At 43.0% G+C, this 19592-nt stretch overlaps 1 protein-coding gene across 1 annotated transcript in view; it reads right to left on the bottom strand.

The window, feature by feature from the left end:
• LOC121276056 (phosphatase and actin regulator 1-like) overlaps positions 1–19592 on the bottom strand; it is a 683909-nt gene that overhangs the window by 188135 nt on the left and 476182 nt on the right. The window contains exon 6 of the mRNA XM_041184001.1: positions 3876–4206. Within this exon, the coding sequence (XP_041039935.1) occupies positions 3876–4206 (331 nt within the window). The remainder of the gene's footprint in view (positions 1–3875; positions 4207–19592) is intronic.

Below are 19592 nucleotides of genomic sequence, written 5' to 3' on the forward strand. Positions count from 1 at the left end.
TTACATTTGCTCTGTCCCTTCCTGTCACATTCTGGTTATCATTACCCAGATCACTACCCTGCACAATTGCCTTGTTCTTTCTCTTGAACTTTCTAAAATTCCCTCACTTGAATCTTCCACTATTTAGTTAAAATACTGATCTACAGCCCTAGTTATACAATTAGCCAGGACACTGTTCCCAGTGTGGTGGAAATGAATATCTTCCAAACAGTACAGCTCCCTCCTTCTCCAGTACTGGTGCCAGTGGCCATTAATCAAAACCCATTTCTCCCACACCAATCTTTGAGCTACGTATTCTGATCTTATTTATGATATGCCAATTTGTTCATGGCTTTGAGCTTCTGCTTTTTAGTTTAACCTCTACATGCTTATACTCCTTTAGCAGAACCTTTTGCTTAGTCCTACCTAAGATTTTGCTATCTACTTGGAAGACGACAACTGGATCTTTTTCCTCCTACTTCATGTTTCCTCTCCAGCCCTGAAGAGATGTCCTTCATCCTGGCAGCAGGCAAGCAACACAGCCTTCAGGACTCGTTCTTGGCTGCAGAGATCAATTCCCTAATTATACTGATCTCTACCACTCATATGTTTGTTTTTACTCCCTCCAACTTGAATAACTTGTACTACAGAGCTGTGGCTAGTTTGCTCATCCTTCCTACAGTCAGTTCCTGCTCTCATCCACACAGGCTTCAAGAACATCATATCTGTTGGGCAACCAAAAGGGCTGATGCTCCTCCATTGTTACCTTATGCATGTTTGGCTGAGAGCCCTGACTCTTAAAAAAGGATTCTGTGAGTGAGTTTGTTTACACATACACAGAGAAGTGTTGACTTTCCTTGGTTGACATCTCAGAGGTTATAATAGGGTTTTTTAAAGTCATTTCTTCTGTCAATGTTTACTTGCACTAGGTTAAGAGGTGTCAAGTGCTTAAAGCTTCTGTTATTGATACTTCAATGGTTTGTTTGATTGACACTTTTATCAGGTTGTAGGAACACCCGTTTAAAAAAAAATATGAATGGGTGTTTTATCTAAGCAATTTCACACAAGCCAGTGTTACCACATGGTTCCTTGGTCTTGTACCTAGTGTATACTAATGAATGGGCATGGAAGGGTCATGACTTTGCATGGAGGGTATGAGTTGCCATGGGGTGATGAGTGGGGGCCATGAGTTGGTACTGAATTGGTGTGGAAGCATGGAGGTGGCATGGGAAGTGGGTGAGGGGTTGGTGGGGTGTGAGGGATGAGAATCTAGAGGACCTAAAATGTAAACAAACAACTGGAACAAAGTCTCAGAGAACTGAGGCTCGCCTCGACACTCGGCCGCTCCTGCAGCCACCTCTGATCTGCTCCCAGAGCAGCAGGCCAATTCTATCCTGCTTCTGCTTCCCCAGAGTGAAAATATCGCGTAAATGGGAACTTTATACTGAGGAGGGTCTGTAGCAAAAATCCAGCCCTTACTGCTAGAAGCAATGCTATATAAATGAGCAAGCAGCATGAAGCTTGTATGCTGCTTGCATCGGAAGCAATAGGTATGGGTTAATCATGCATCTCAATCTCTGGGTCCATTTTCTGTCTTTATTGCATTTTGCACCCTATATCTTTAGTTGTCAGATCAGCTCAAGCTTTGGATGCCCTTCCTTTCTCCCTCATAGGAATGTATTTGCTCTGTATCCAAACTACCTCCACTTTGAAGTGTTCCCATTGTTCAATTACTGGTTTGCCTACCAAATTTTGATTCCAATCTACTTGGGCCAGATTGATTTTCAACTCACTGAAGTTTGCCCTCCTCCAGTTAAGTATTTTTATACTTGATTATACCTTAACCTTTTCCATAAACTGAGGATATCATAACCATTTTCACAAATGGCCTCACAATGAAACATGCTCCATTTCCAACTTCATTTCCCAGAACTAGATCCAGCGCTGATTCCTTGCTCATTGGAATGGAAACACATTGATCAAGAACGTTCCCTTGTACATATTTCAGGATTTCCTCCCCCTTTGGACCTGCCATGGCCAAGTACAGAAGATAATTTAAAGGCTAACGGAATGCTGTTGATTTGCCAGAATTATATCTGGACACCAAGGGTTAAATTACAAGATGAGAGTTTGTATTCCCTAAACTTTAGAAAGTTAAAGTTTTCAAGATATTAAATAGAACTGATAAGGTAGATACAAAGTACGGTGGTTATTTCAGCTGGTTGGGGAATTTAGGACTAGGGGGCATAGACTAAAAATTAGAGTCTGGCCTTTTGGAAGTAAAGTTGAGAAACATTTCTGTATGTGTGGATGCTTGGAACTCCCTTCTGCAAAGTACTACTGATGCTAGATCAATCATTATTGTTATAACTGAAATTGATGGATTTTTGTTAACCAAAGATTTTAAGAAATTTGGTGTGTAAGCAGATATATATTACACATCATCCATGAATTCACCGAATGGCAGAAATTGCTTGAGGAGCTAAATGGTCTACTTCTTTTCCTAAGATCTTTGCCCTTTACACTGTTACTAGCCCAGTCTACATTAATAATTGAAATTTCATACTGTCATTGATCTGTATTCTTGCAAATTTCTGTTATTTGTCTGCAAAATAGCTCCTCTGCCTCCTTCCCAATCTTTTGTGGTCACCAGTGGTGTAGTAGTTCTTCTATTAATTCTAATCAAATATTCTCTGTGTTTGGCTCCTAAACTGCATTATCCCTCTCCAGTTTATTTGATCAATACTGCAAACCCCCTCCTTTTTCCTGCCTTATCTTTCCTGAATACCTCATTGTCAGGAATATTGAGTTCTGAATCCTTCCCTTTGAACCAATTACCGCCTATAAATATTGGTGCACCCCCAGGTACATCCTGCAGATATTCATATACTCATGGGATATCCTGAAAATACTGACCCAGCAGCCTGTCAATAGTCACAGAATCCCAGAAATACATTTCAAATATTGACACATGCTAGGTACATCCAGAAAATGTCCATATACTCCCAGGAATCGCCTGCAAATATTGGCACAATTCCAGGAATATACAAAAAACAGTGACATGCCTCCAGAATACCCTGCAAGTACTGACACACTCCCAGGTACACCCAGCAAATTCTGACATACTCCCAGGGACATCCAGCAAATATCGACATAAATCCAAGGATGCTCTGAAATTATTAACAGACTCTCAATGGCCCCTGTGGTAACTTCCTAAAGATAAGCCAGGCAAAGGAAAACAATGTTATCACAGAACTAATCTTTTAATTAGTGAACAGCAACAGAACAGTAAATTAATAAATCTAAAAAATATAGAATGCAGATGGACTGGCTCCAGGTTGTATTATGCCTGGTATCACATGAAATGAGGTTTGATTGTCTTGTGGATCTTTTTGTATTCAAGTATGTATCCTTCCCAGCCCCAGGTATCTTTAACCTGAAGTTTGAAAATCTATGATCTATCTACTGCTAGCATTGTTCTTGTTACACAACTCAACATGAACATTGATTCCCATGATATTGAGTCCCATGTTTTTGCTAATTTACATATATCTGCCCTGTTTGTCCATCGCCAGTGACCTTTCTCTGCTCTGATGCCACCACTTTCGTTTTCACAACTGGCTTTCAATTTCCTCATTGCACCTGCCTCCTACCCTAGAAACCTGAAAGATGAACCTATGAAAGTCTCAGCAACTCTATTATCAAACCAAAAGGCTCTGCTTTTCACATCTAAGCTTTGATTCTGGTTTGTTATCTTAGACCTTTCTAACTTTTACATAATTTTGAATATGTTGTATTATACCTAGCCCTCTCATTATCTGGGCCTTCTTTTTGATTAGGTTGATTATCTCAAAGCTGGTAAAGTCAAAGACAAAACATGGTGGCTGATATATTACCTTTCGAGCCTTTGCATTGTCAAGGCCAATGTCTTGTTGAGTTCTTCTATCACTTTACTAGTAGGTACTGCTGGATGGATAGGTAGCCCACTGGATAAAGGTGAAGAAAGGGAGCCTCCGTACTGTAGCTGGTGCTGATGAGCAGCAAGCTGGGAAGGCAGCAACTGATGCTGTGCGGAAGACTGTTGAGAGATTTTCTGCACTACAGAATAGGATGTAGGTGGAGAGTCTGCAGCCTGTGGCGGAATGCAAATCATCACTTTCTTTGGAGGTAGAGGAGGTGACAACCTCACAGGTGGCATACAAGGCAGCTTCACAGGCTGGCCAGTGTCTGATTAAACAAAAATAAAACATATTAAAGTATCTCAGCAAACAATGGAGCAGCCATTTACTAGTCTTTCTACTCTTCCCTGCTATTCTCCCACTCACTTAGGGATTTGAAAGAAAAAGCCATAGGGATAAATTCCATGTTCGCTTTGTTACATTGGAACCTAACCACACGCACTGAGAGTGCAGCCTCTTCACTGGGGTTGTGTGATTAGAAAATTACTCTCTGCAGTTTGTAAAGTAGCACAGGTTGAATTGTGGAGATCTTGCTCCTAGCACAGAACAGAGGGGTCAGCAAATTTAATTCACAGCATTCGTCATTTTCTCACCATTAATCTCCCATTCTTTGATTTGTGTCAGTAGTGGAGTTTTGTACAATTTACCCTTGCTTCAATGAGTTCGAATTGAGCCCTTACAGATAGATTGAAAGTTTTTGATGGTTATATACACTCACAGGTTAAACATATTCAGGAAGCTTCAATCCATTTCCCAGCAAAAGTTAATGTTTGGTCTCATCAGGTCTTCAGTAATGATATTTGGCAATTAATAAAAAAAAACTAGTAAATACCATGACTGTTACAGTAAGATCAAACGATGTCATAATGATAGGCTGTAAGCTGATTTTATAGCATGGTGAAAACATTGTGGCTAAACCTAATCTAAGCAATGCCTTGATTGTGCCTCACTTAGGTGCCTTACAGCAGTAGAACTACACTTGCAGCCAACTGTGTTTTACTACACCATGACAATGCTTGTTGCCATCCAGCTTCTATTAGGGAATTGGTCAAAATATTCTTCACAAAACTTTCAAGTAGTGAACTTCTTTAGCATTAAAAATGAAGTATAACAACATATTATTACACTTTTCTGACCAGCCTTGATATCAAGAGCTCTTGGTGAGGTATTTGAGAAAGAGCCAAGTAAGGCTTTAAAACACTGAAAGTCATGGATAATGCAGACATAAGAAAACTATTTAACTCAGACCAAGAGTTCAGCAGCAGGGAGTTACAGTATCAAATAAAGAAAAGCTTGCATTTATATAGTGTCTTTAATGCAGCAGAGATACTATTGCACATCACAAAGATGAAAATAGTTCCGAGTAGTAATCTGAGAGTTTGTGGTTTGACTGAAGACACTGTCAGAGGTAGATTTAGAATATGTTTTGAAGTTGAAGTCAGAGATAGTAAAAAAGTTTGGGGAGGGATTTCTAGAGTTCAGGGCTGATTTGGATGAAAATCCTCTACATATAAAGCATAGAAAGGGAATTGTAAAGGATGACAGAATCAGATGAACAGTTGGTTTATGCTGACACAGAGGACTGGAAGTGGTGCAATAATTATAGGACATGAAAGAATTTGTTATGAGAATTTTGAATTCAGACAATTGGAATACGGAAAGCCAATGGAATTTGGCAAAGCGAGGTGTGTCAGGAGAGTGAAACTAAATGCAGACTCAGGATGCAAATGGCAAGTTGGTGCCTTCATAGGCTGGAACTTGCAAGCCTAACAAGAGATCAAAACCAGAAGTGACAAAGGCATGTAAGAGTTCCAATGGTAGTGAGGGTAATTTAATAGAAGAAACAGGAAATACTGCAGATGATGGATATTCTTTGATGCTTGGATTAGGGTAAAATAAGACACCAAAATTGGCACATCATCCAGTAGATTACCTGGCCTTTATGGTACTCGAGGAAGATCTGGTTGTTTGTTTTGAACTGCAGTCATTTTAATTGATGTAGAAAAAAAAACTGAAAAGCAAGATAGGTAACTTGCTTGGAAATCACATGGGTGAAAGGAAAAAAACTCAAGTTGTGAACCTGCTTGTTTTGAAGGCAATCTGTTTGGGGAACAAGTTGAGGAAGGAAGGCTACCCTAGCTTGCTCTGTCTATTTACCTTGCATAAGATTGCATCTGACTATCAACCTGTAGCCAGAGAACACTCATGTGATTGTAACGCATTTGGACCTGCAAAGCTGAGACCAGTTAGTGAGAACTTCCAGACATCCACCAGGACTACAAGAGGGATCTCCAGGTCGACAGCTTTGAGACCCTGCAGACATTATCCTTTATTTTATAACGTCCATCCTCCAAAGCCCATCTCTCTATCTGTTTGTCCTTTGTTTGTCTGTGTGTGTGCTGGGGGAATCCTTTAGGAAGAGATAGGTTGTTACACTTGCCGATTACAATTATGTGTTAACCAGTACTTGTAACTTGTGAAAATAAGTTTTGTTTTCAAATAAATTAATCATAATAAAATCTGAAATTAAAAAAAACTACTTATAATAAGTCATGAAACTACTGGATTGCTGTAAAAATCCATCTGGTTCACAAATGTCCTTTAGGGAAAGAAACTTGCCACCTTTATCCAGTCTGACCGATACGCGATTTCTGACACGCACAAATGTGGTTGACTCTTAACTGCTCTGAAAAATCCTAGCAAGTACTCAAGTTAAGCTCAAGCATTTAAGTTCCTCAATTTTTCAAAAGAGTCATCATATCCCTTAACATCATTGACAACTCTGAATGTGTGGTAATTTCTTGGATGACGCTTGCTTGCTGACAGTTCCAAGGTGAATTTCTGATCTCCTTGAAAAAATCCCAGATTAGCATCCAGATGTCCCAATCATGCCATTCCCTTCTATTTTGTAAAAGAAAAATTCTGTCTTGAGAGATATGATTCTAACAGGGGTATCAACAGCTTCTGTACCATATTAAATCATTTTTTTGAACACCTCCCATTGATCTTCTGCCATTTTACCCATCAACAGATTTGCCCAGTTTTCCATGGACAGTCTCTGTCTGGTCCCATTGAAGTCAGTCTTACCTAAATCTAGAATCTTATTAGCTGCTTTCTGTTTCCTCATTTTAAGCATTGCATTGAACTCAATCATATTATGATAGCTCTTGAATAAATGTTCACAGACCATTAGGCTGCTAACTAAATCAAACTTATTATTAAATTTATTTGAATTAAAGTTTTTTGAAGAAGCCTGGTCAGAGTCTCTTTTCTTCTGGGTACTAGAAGTATAGGTACAAAATTGGCCATTTCAGTGCGAAAATTAAACATTTAAATTAATGGCATGGCATGTGGAATAATCGGGCTTGATAATCGACATACTCCTCCCATCCCGGTCATAACACCCCTAAGGATCAAGAGCTCTATTTGCCAAAAAAGACAGCCATGAACAACTAAAGCAGAAAGAGACAATATAAAACTAAAGGAAAAAATATACATAAATGCAAAAAATAGCAAAAATTCCTGGAAAATGGGGAAGATGCAAAGGCCAGCAAAGGGTGACAAAACAGACAGAGCTACAAAAGGGACTAGGTAAAGAAACCATGGCCAGGAATTTACCTTGTCGGGCAGGCCCGGGAGCGGTCGCGAAGCCTCCCGCTGCTCGCGATCAGGCCCCGACATCGATTTCATGCTAGCTGGCCAATTAACAGCCAGCCAGAGTGAAACGCACGCTTGCAGTGCTCAGTGCTGCTGGGGTGGGGGCAGGAGAAGGAAGTGTGCAGTCCGTGCATGCACACAAGTGTGCACACTGAAATATTTATAACAATAAAAATAAAGAATTAAGAAATAAGGAAAACATGTCCCTTCAGTGACTCTCACATCAGCAGGGGCATGTTGAAATGAGTTTTAAGAGTTTTTATTTATTTTTATCATTGGTCAAAACCTCATCCAGCCCATGGATGAGGTTTTGCCAAAAATGCAAAGGGTGCTTGGCCTATTTGCCCACCCGCAAACCGAATGATTGGACAGGCAGCAAAAAATTTGAATTCCTTAATTGATTAAAGGCCTTAATAGGCCACTTAATTGTCAGTGGGCATGCTACTGCCTCTCGCACGTACCCACTAAGTGAAATATCGCGAGAGTGCATGATGACATCGGGATGCTCGCCCAATGTCTTCGCACACTATTTTACTCTTGTTCATTTCTTAGCTGTGAAGAGAGCTGTGAAAATCAACACAATTTTTTTTTTACAATTATGTTCAGAAAAAGGTGGTCAGGAACGATGTGAGCCCCTTGAAAATTGATAAAGGTGATACTGCCAATGGAAGTAAGGAAATGGCAGACATGCTGAATTTTGCAGCATTATTTACAGTAGATGAAGAGGTCAAAATCCCAAACATCCCAAGAAAACATATATTGAACCAGGGACAGTGAATCATCGAAATTAACGCAAACAAAATAACAGTAATGAAGAAAATAATGGCACTGAAGAGTGACAAAGCCCTGGGACCAAATGGCTTCCATCCCCAGGGTTCAAAGGAAGAAAGTGAGAACACTGTAGATGCCCTAACTAAAATCTTACAAGTTCCTTTGACTCATGAACTGTTCCTTTAGATTGAAACACTGTGTATGCCATTTTGCTATTTAATGAAAATGACAGCAGGAAACCTTGGAATTATGGACCAGTTAGTTGTCTGCTGTCTGGGAATTGCTAGAGTCTATAATTAAGGATAGGGTGACTCAAAATCTTGAAAGTTTTCAGCTGATCAGCGAGAGCCAGCATGTACAGGGTAGGTTATGTCTGATGAACCTGATGGAATTTTTTGAGGTGACTGATGTAACACATAGGAGAATATCCAGAGATGTTATTTATATGAACTTCTAGAAGGCATTTGATAAAGTTGCTCACAAGAGATTGTTAACTGAAGTTAACGCTCATGGGATTGAGGCAAATTATTGACATGGTTAGGAAATTAGCTGAGTGGCTGCAGGATGTGACTAGCAGTGTCCCACAAGGATTTGTGATGAGGCCTCAGCCACACATTCAAAGTTGTCAATGATGTTAAGGGATATGATGACTCTTTTGAAAAATTGAAGAACTTAAGTGCTTGAGCTTAACTTGAGTTCTTGCTAGGATTCTTCAGAGCAGTTAAGAGTCAATCACATTGGTGTGCGTCAGAAATCGCATATAGGTCAGACTGGATAAAGATGGCAAGTTTCTTTCCCTAAAGGACATTTGTGAACCAGATGGATTTTTACAGCAATCCAGTAGTTTCATGACCTATTATAAGTAGTTTTTTCATTTCAAATTTTATTTGATAGAATTTAAATTCCTCAGCGGGTGTGATTTGAGCCCATGTCTAGAAATAATTAGCCCAGGCCTCCAGATTACTAAAACAAAAACAGAATTACCTGGAAAAACTCAGCAGGCCTGGCAGCATCGGCGGAGAAGAAAAGAGTTGACGTTTCGAGTCCTCATGACCCTTCGACAGAACTTGAGTTCGAGTCCAGGAAAGAGCTGAAATATAAGCTGGTTTAAGGTGTGTGTGTGGGGGGCGGAGAGATAGAGAGACAGAGAGGTGGAGGGGGGGGGGTGTGGTTGTAGGGACAAACAAGCAGTGATAGAAGCAGATCATCAAAAGATGTCAACGACAATAGTACAATAGAACACATAGGTGTTAAAGTTAAAGTTGGTGATATTATCTAAACGAATGTGCTAATTAAGAATGGATGGTAGGGCACTCAAGGTATAGCTCTAGTGGGGTTTTTTTTATAATGGAAATAGGTGGGAAAAGGAAAATCTTTATAATTTATTGGAGAAAAAAAGGAAGGGGGAAACAGAAAGGGGGTGGGGATGGGGGAGGGAGCTCACGACCTAAAGTTGTTGAATTCAATATTCAGTCCGGAAGGCTGTAAAGTCCCTAGTCGGAATATCCTTCCGGACTGAATATTGAATTCAACAACTTTAGGTCGTGAGCTCCCTCCCCCATCCCCACCCCCTTTCTGTTTCCCCCTTCCTTTTTTTTTCCTCCAATAAATTATAAAGATTTTCCTTTTCCCACCTATTTCCATTATAAAAAAAACCCCACTAGAGCTATACCTTGAGTGCCCTACCATCCATTCTTAATTAGCACATTCGTTTAGATAATATCACCAACTTTAACTTTAACACCTATGTGTTCTATTGTACTATTGTCGTTGACATCTTTTGATGATCTGCTTCTATCACTGCTTGTTTGTCCCTACAACCACACCCCCCCCCCCCCCACCTCTCTGTCTCTCTATCTCTCCGCCCCCCACACACACACCTTAAACCAGCTTATATTTCAGCTCTTTCCTGGACTCGAACTCAAGTTCTGTCGAAGGGTCATGAGGACACGAAACGTCAACTCTTTTCTTCTCCGCCGATGCTGCCAGACCTGCTGAGTTTTTCCAGGTAATTCTGTTTTTGTTTTGGATTTCCAGCATCCGCAGTTTTTTTGTTTTTATCTCCAGATTACTAGTCCAGTAACATAATCACTGTACTACCATACCCCCAAGAGGCAAGGGAAGAGGTGCATGACTAAATAATTTCAAACTTCAAGACAAAATCCATGAGGCCCTCACAGTTGAGTCCCAATTTTAACCTAACTCACCTGACAAGAACTGGGTTTGGATTGGGCATCCGTATATACTCTCTTTGATTTTATGCTTTATTGACTTCAATGGACTGTAAGGTTAACCTGAACATTCCATGTGACTGTGACAAAGTGAAACTAACCCTGCCCATCCTTCTTGATCTACCTGGTTGCCCACAAAATTCTGCTCCAGTGCCTAATCACCAGCATCTGGTTGGATTAGACTGCACTCAGCTGATTCCATTCTTACCTATACAGTCATGTACGGGTTCGGGTTAGGGTTAGGGTTAAGGTTATGCTGATGGTGCCGAACTCTACCCAATCTCCACCTCTCTTAGTCCCTCCGCTGTCTCTAAACTGTCAGGCTTTTCTTCCGACATCCAGTACTGGATAAGCAGAAATTTCCTCAAATACTATATATAAATATTGGGAAGACAAAGAAACCTTTGTCTTGAGACTCTGTCCCTGGCATCTATTTGAGGCTGAAACAGACTTTTCGTAACCTTGGTGGTATGTTTGACCCCAAATGAGCTTCCTGCCACCCATCTGCATCATCACCAAGATTGCCTATTTCCACCTCCATAACATCATCCAACTTAATTGCCGCTGAACCCTCATCCATTACTTCGTTATCTCTAGATTTTACTATTTTAACGTGCTGCTAGCCAGCCTTCCTCATTCTACCCTTCACAAATCAGAGGTCATTCAAAACTATATTGTCTTGTGTTGTAACTCACGCCATGTCCCATTCACCTATCTCTCCTGTGCTGATTGTACCACAGTGGCTCCTGATTGAGCCATGTCTTGAGTTTAAAATTCTCATCCTTGTTTTCAAATCCCTCCATGGCCTCACCCCGCCCTATCACTGGTTTCCTCCAGTCTTTTGCCCTCCCCATCCTATCCCCCTGAGAGATCTCTGCGTTCCACCAATTCTGACTTCTTAAGTATTCCTGATTTTAACTGCACCACCAAAGGCTGTGCCTTCAGCTGCCAAGGCCATAGCCTCTGGCATTCCCTCCGTAAACCTCTCTGCCACTCTATCTCACTTTCCTCCTTCAAGATGCCATTAAAACCTCTCTCTTTGGCCAAGTTTTGGTCATCTGGTCAAATATGTCCTTACATGAAATAAACACAGAAAGTGCTGGAAAACCTCGGCAGACTGACAGCATCTGCGGAGAAATAGAGTTAATGTTTCGACTCTGTATGACCCTTCTTCACAGGGTATTGGAGGTCAAACAGACTCGAAATGTTAATTCTTCTTCTCTCTATAGATGCTGTCAGACCTGCTGAGTTTTTCCAGCATTTTATTTGAGATTTCCAGCATTTTCCTTTTCTTCTCCTTCGCCCACGTATCTCCTTACATGGCTCATTGTCAAATTTCTGTTGAAAACACTTGTAAAGTATCTGAGGATGATTTGTTTCAGTAAAGGTGCTATATAAATGCAAGTTGTGCCCGCAAGATAGCCTAAGTTAAATTTGAAGCTGTGGTGTTGGAGGTGAGATGAGTGTAGACGAAGGAGTTTGGGTATAGAACAGCAGAGTGGAATGAATGGCTGTTTGGTAGTACAGAACTTGAGTATTGCTGAAAGAAAAGATGTGCCATGGAGAATGCAGCAGAGAACAGTTAACAACATTGCCTCTACCAATCAGAGTCCATTTGCCAACCAATCAGCACTCTCCTCTCATGCAGTATAAATTGTCATTCCTGTTGGTTTATCATGCTATCCGATGAGTGCAACACAAAAATCTTCGATAGCATGGTTCTTTCTTCAGTAATACTCAAGAGTGGAGTGAGCATCAGGGAGCAAGGTTAAAAGAAAACTAAAACTATCATCAGCACAAGTATAACATTAAGTGAATTAATAAAAAGTATTACCACTGAGCAGGTCTAAATAATTAATTGCTAAACTAAACTACATTTTAAAAGAGGGGATAGCGATTTTTTTAGATCACCAACGGGCAGCTAAAATTTGTGCTTGCAATTCCTGCGAGAACTTCTGGACACTTCACATTTTTGGGGTGAACTATGTTCTGTAGGAAGTGTCTCCAGTTGTTTGAATGTAACCTGAGGATTTCCAAGTTTGAAGGACAGCTGAAGGCACTGTGTAGCATCAGTAATATTGGATGAATATGTGGCTGAAGAGATGGTGTGAAGGGGAGGGGTTCAGATTCCTGGGACATTGGGACCGGTTCTGGGGAGGTGGGACCAGTACAAACTGGACGGGTTACACCTGGGCAGGACCAGGACTGATGTCCGAGGGGGAATGTTTGCTAGAGTGGTTGGGGAGGGTTCAAACTAAAATGGCAGGGGGATGGGAACCTACGCAAGGAGTCAGAGGAAGGGGAATCAAAGACAAGAACAAAAGACAGAAAGCAGAATAAGAAAAGTGATAGTCAGAGAAATCAAGGGCAAGAATCAAACAGGGCCCCTGAAAAATAGTGGGAATGGGACAAGCCTTAAGGCTTAAGAGGAGCATTCTTAATAAAGTGGATGAATTAACCATGCAAATAGATGTAAACAGATATGATATAGTCGGGATTACAGAGACACGGCTACAGGGTGACCAAGGATGGGAACTAAACATCTAGGGGTATTCAGTATTTAGGAAATACAGAGAAAAAGGAAAAGGTGGTGAAGTTGCATTGCTGGTTAAAGAGGAAATTAACGCAATATTGAGGAAAGATATTAGCTCCGACGATGTGGAATCTGTATGGGTAGAGCTGAGAAACACTAAGGGGCAAAAAACATTAGTGGGGGTTCTATATAGACCTCCAAGCTGTGGTGATGTTGGGAATGGCATTAAACAGGAAATTAGAGACGCATGTAATAAAGGAACATCTGTAATTACGGGTGACTTTAATATGTACATAGATTGGGCAAATCAAATTAGTAACAATACCGTAGAGAAGGAATTCCTGGAGTGTACATGGGATGTTTTTCTGGACCATTACATTGAGGAACCAACAAGAGGACAGGCTATTCTTGACTGGGTATTGTGTAATGGGAAAGGAATAATTGGCAATCTAGTTGTTCCAGGCCCCTTGGGGATGAGCGACCATAATATGATAGAATTCTTCATCAAGATGGAGAGTATTGATTCTGAAACTTGGATCCTGAATCTTAATAAAGGAAACTACAATGGTATGATGTGCGAGTTGGCTTTGATGGATTGGGAAATGTTACTTAAAGGGATGATGGTGGATAGGCAATGGCAAACATTCAAAGACCACATGGGTGAACTGCAACAATTGTTTATTCCTGTCTGGCGCAAAAGTAAAACAGGAAAGGTGGCCAAACCGTGGCTTACAAGGGAAATTAGAGATAGTATTAGATCCAAGGAAGAAGCATACAGATTGGCCAGAAAAAGCAACAGGCCTGAGGATTGGGAGCAGTTTAGAATCCAGCAAAGGAGGACCAAGGGATTGATTAAGAAGGGCAAAATAAAGAATGAGAGTAGGCTTGCAGGGAACATAAAAACTGACTGTAAAAGTTTCTATAGGTATATGAAGAGGAAAAGATTGGTGAAGACAAATGTAAATCCCTTACAGTCAGAAACAGGGGAATTTATAATGGGGAACAAAGAAGTGGCTAACCAACTAAATACATACTTTGGTTTTGTCTTCACAAAGCAGGACACTAATAACACACCAGAAATGTTGGGGAACACAGGGTTTATTGAGAGGGAGGAACTGAAAGAAATCAGTATTAGTAGCGAAATGATGTTGGGGAAATTGATGGGATTGAAGTCCGATAAATCCCCAGGGCCTGATAATCTACATCCCAGGGTACTTAAGGAAGTGGCCCTAGAAATAGTGGATGCATTGGTGGTCATCTTCCGAGATTCTATACACTCTGGAACAGTTCCTACAGATTGGATGGTAGCTAATGTAACCCTACTATTTAAAAAGGGAGGCAGAGAGAAAACAGGGAATTAGAGACCAGTCAGCCTAACGTCTGTTGTGGGGAAACTTCTACAGTCCATTATAAATGATTTAATAGCTGAACACGTGGAAAACAGTGGCAGAATCGGACAGAGTCAACATGGATTTATGAAAGGGAAATCATGCTTGACAAATCTACTAGAATTTTTTAAGGATGTAACTGGTAGAGTTGATGAGGAGGAGCCAGTGGATGTGGTTTATTTGGACTTTCAGAAGTCTTTCGACAAAGTCCCAAATAGGAGATTGGCATGTAAAATTAAAGCACATGGGATTGAGGGTAGTGTATTGAGATGGATATAAAACTGGTTGACAGACAAGAAACAAAGAGTAGGAATAAACAGGTACAGAATTACCTGGAAAAACTCAGCAGGTCTGGGAGCATCGGCGGTGAAGAAAAGAGTTGATGTTTCGAGTCCTCATGACCCTTCGACAGAACTTGCGTTCGAGTCCAAGAAAGAGTTGAAATATAAGCTGGTTTAAGGTGTGTGTGTGGGGGGCGGAGAGATAGAGAGACAAAGAGGTGGGGGGGGGGGTGTGGTTGTAGGGACAAACAAGCAGTGATAGAAGCAGATCATCAAAAGATGTCAACGACAATAGTACAGTAGATCACATAGGTGTTAAAATTAAAGTTGGTGATATTATCTAAACGAATGTGCTAATTAAGAATGGATGGTAGGGCACTCAAGGTATAGCTCTAGTGGGGTTTTTTTTTTATATAATGGAAATAGGTGGGAAAAGGAAAATCTTTATAATTTATTGGAAAAAAAAGGGAAGGGGGAAACAGAAAGGGGGTGGGGATGGGGGAGGGAGCTTACGACCTAAAGTTGTTGAATTCAATATTCAGTCCGGAAGGCTGTAAAGTCCCTAGTCGGAAGATGAGGTGTTGTTCCTCCAGTTTGCGTTGGGCTTCACTGGAACAATGCAGCAAGCCAAGGACAGACATGTGGGCAAGAGAGCAGGGTGGAGTGTTGAAATGGCAAGCGACAGGGAGGTTTGGGTCATTCTTGCGGACAGACCACAGGTGTTCTGCAAAGCGGTCGCCCAGTTTACGTTTGGTCTCTCCAATGTAGAGGAGACCACATTGGGAGCAACGAATGCAGTAGACTAAGTTGGGGGAAATGCAAGTGAAATGCTGCTTCACTTGAAAGGAGTGTTTGGGTCCTTGGACGGTGAGGAGAGAGGAAGTGAAGGGGCAGGTGTTGCATCTTTTGTGTGGGCATGGGGTGGTGCCATAGGAGGGGGTTGAGGAGTAGGGGGTGATGGAGGAGTGGACCAGGGTGTCCCGGAGGGAGCGATCCCTACGGAATGCCGATAAGGGGGGTGAAGGAAAGATGTGTTTGGTGGTGGCATCATGCTGGAGTTGGCGGAAATGGCGGAGGATGATCCTTTGAATGCGGAGGCTGGTGGGGTGATAAGTGAGGACAAGGGGGACCCTATCATGTTTCTGGGAGGGAGGAGAAGGCGTGAGGGCGGATGCGCGAGAGATGGGCCGGACACGGTTGAGGGCCCTGTCAACGACCGTGGGTGGAAAACCTCGGTTAAGGAAGAAGGAGGACATGTCAGAGGAACTGTTTTTGAATGTAGCATCATCGGAACAGATGCGACGGAGGCGAAGGAACTGAGAGAATGGGATGGAGTCCTTACAGGAAGCGGGGTGTGAGGAGCTGTAGTCGAGATAGCTGTGGGAGTCGGTGGGTTTGTAATGGATATTGGTGGACAGTCTATCACCAGAGATTGAGACAGAGAGGTCAAGGAAGGGAAGGGAAGTGTCAGAGATGGACCACGTGAAAATGATGGAGGGGTGGAGATTGGAAGCAAAATTAATAAATTTTTCCAAGTCCTGACGAGAGCATGAAGCGGCACCGAAGTAATCATCGATGTACCGGAGAAAGAGTTGTGGAAGGGGGCCGGAGTAGGACTGCAACAAGGAATGTTCCACATACCCCATAAAGAGACAGGCATAGCTGGGGCCCATGCGGGTACCCATAGCCACACCTTTTATTTGGTGGAAGTGAGAGGAGTTGAAGGAGAAATTGTTCAGTGTGAGAACAAGTTCAGCCAGACGGAGGAGAGTAGTGGTGGATGGGGATTGTTCGGGCCTCTGTTCGAGGAAGAAGCTAAGGGCCCTCAGACCATCCTGGTGGGGGATGGAGGTGTAGAGGGATTGGACGTCCATGGTGAAGAGGAAGCGGTTGGGGCCAGGGAACTGGAAATTGTTGATGTGACGTAAGGTGTCAGAGGAATCACGGATGTAGGTGGGAAGGGACTGGACAAGGGGAGAGAGAAGGGAGTCAAGATAACGAGAAATGAGTTCTGTGGGGCAGGAACAAGCTCCATCCCATTCTCTCAGTTCCTTCGCCTCCGTCGCATCTGTTCCGATGATGCTACATTCAAAAACAGTTCCTCTGACATGTCCTCCTTCTTCCTTAACCGAGGTTTTCCACCCACGGTCGTTGACAGGGCCCTCAACCGTGTCCGGCCCATCTCCTGCGCATCCGCCCTCACGCCTTCTCCTCCCTCCCAGAAACATGATAGGGTCCCCCTTGTCCTCACTTATCACCCCACCAGCCTCCGCATTCAAAGGATCATCCTCCGCCATTTCCGCCAACTCCAGCATGATGCCACCACCAAACACATCTTCCCTTCACCCCCCCTTATCGGCATTCCGTAAGGATCGCTCCCTCCGGGAGACCCTGGTCCACTCCTCCATCACCCCCTACTCCTCAACCCCCTCCTATGGCACCACCCCATGCCCACACAAAAGATGCAACACCTGCCCCTTCACTTCCTCTCTCCTCACCGTCCAAGGACCCAAACACTCCTTTCAAGTGAAGCAGCATTTCACTTGCATTTCCCCCAACTTAGTCTACTGCATTCGTTGCTCCCAATGTGGTCTCCTCTACATTGGAGAGACCAAACATAAACTGGGCGACCGCTTTGCAGAACACCTGCGGTCTGTCCGCAAGAATGACCCAAAGCTCCCTGTCTCTTGCCATTTCAACACTCCACCCTGCTCTCTTGCCCACATGTCTGTCCTTGGCTTGCTGCATTGTTCCAGTGAAGCCCAACGCAAACTGGAGGAACAACACCTCATCTTCCGACTAGGGACTTTACAGCCTTCCGGACTGAATATTGAATTCAACAACTTTAGGTCGTAAGCTCCCTCCCCCATCCCCACCCCCTTTCTGTTTCCCCCTTCCCTTTTTTTTTCCAATAAATTATAAAGATTTTCCTTTTCCCACCTATTTCCATTATATAAAAAAAAACCCCCACTAGAGCTATACCTTGAGTGCCCTACCATCCATTCTTAATTAGCACATTCGTTTAGATAATATCACCAACTTTAATTTTAACACCTATGTGTTCTATTGTACTATTGTCGTTGACATCTTTTGATGATCTGCTTCTATCACTGCTTGTTTGTCCCTACAACCACACCGCCCCCCCCCCCCCACCTCTTTGTCTCTCTATCTCTCCGCCCCCCACACACACACCTTAAACCAGCTTATATTCCAACTCTTTCTTGGACTCGAACGCAAGTTCTGTCGAAGGGTCATGAGGACTCGAAACGTCAACTCTTTTCTTCTCCGCCGATGCTGCCAGACCAGCTGAGTTTTTCCAGGTAATTCTGTTTTTGTTTTGGATTTCCAGCATCCGCAGTTTTTTTGTTTTTATCTCTGTGTTTAATTGACTGCCACTGCTCTTCAAGAAATGCCTACCTCCTTGAAGAAGTTCTGTTCCTCTCTGCGACAAGATTTCCGTATCTCTCTGTTGTCTTGCTCACCTTCCTTGCTTTCCATTTCCCTCCTAGTGTTTGACAAGGTGTTTACTAAAACCCGCTTTCACAGCCATATCTCCTTTCTCAGTGACTGTCTCCGTCTCCGACTTACCCCACGTGGATTTCAATTGAAATTCCACACCTCATGTTTCGAACCCACCCAGGATTACAGGTATCTCCGGGACATAAAACGTTTCTCGGACTGCTGTTCCCGTCACATTCTGAAATCCACACTCAGTGCCATGCGCCGCCATATGAACACACTCGACCTCTCCCTCCAGCAGCACCGCCGTACCCTTTTTCAAAGCTGCGCGTGCCCCCAGTTTCATTTTATCCTTCGGCTCATCCGACGCCTCAACAAGAAACTTTTTCTCTTTCTCTCAAGTGCTAAGGAACGCAAGCTGCAACAACTCATTGACACCAACACCCATCTAGGACCCTCCACCCCTGCCTGTTCCTCCGTCCCCACCCTTTCTTCCAATCCCAACCCCAGCCGTGTATTCACTATACCCCCTGACCTTCCCCTCTCCGATGCTGAACGCTCAGTGCTCAGCAAAGGACTTAGTTTCATACCCTTACGCCCTCACCTCAATGAATTTCGGGCTCGGCATGATGCTGAACTCTTCTTCCGCCGTCTTCGTCTCCGGGCTCACTTCTTTGGGCAGGAGTCCTCTCCCAGTTCAACGGATCCTTTTACCCATCTCCAATATTCTCCCTCCACCTGGACCCCTCCCTCTGGATTCTTACCTTCTCTTGATCTTTTCATTGAGAACTGTCGGCGCGACATTAGTCGTCTCAATTTCTCTGCTCCTCTCACCCATCCTAACCTGTCTCTCTCTGAACTTACTGCACTCCATTATCTCAGGTCCAACCCTGACATTGTCATCAAACCCGCTGACAAGGGTGGTGCTGTTGTTGTCTGGCGCACTGACCTCTACCTCGCGGAGGCTGAGCGTCAACTCGCAGACACTTCCTCCTACCTCTCCGTGGACCATGACCCCACCACTGAACATCAAGCCATTGTTTCCAGGACTGTCACTGACCTCATCTCCTCTGGGGATCTCCCTCCCACAGCTTCCAACCTGATAGTCTCCCAATCTCGGACGGCCCGCTTCTATCTCCTACCCAAAATCCACAAACAGAACTGCCCCGGTAGACCGATCGTCTCAGCTTGTTCCTGCCCCACAGAACTCATTTCTCGTTATCTTGACTCCCTTCTCTCTCCCCTTGTCCAGTCCCTTCCCACCTACATCCGTGATTCCTCTGACATCTTACGTCACATCAACAATTTCCAGTTCCCTGGCCCCAACCGCTTCC

Source organism: Carcharodon carcharias, chromosome 3, assembly GCF_017639515.1.
Source record: "Carcharodon carcharias isolate sCarCar2 chromosome 3, sCarCar2.pri, whole genome shotgun sequence".
NCBI classification, from domain to species: domain Eukaryota; kingdom Metazoa; phylum Chordata; class Chondrichthyes; order Lamniformes; family Lamnidae; genus Carcharodon; species Carcharodon carcharias.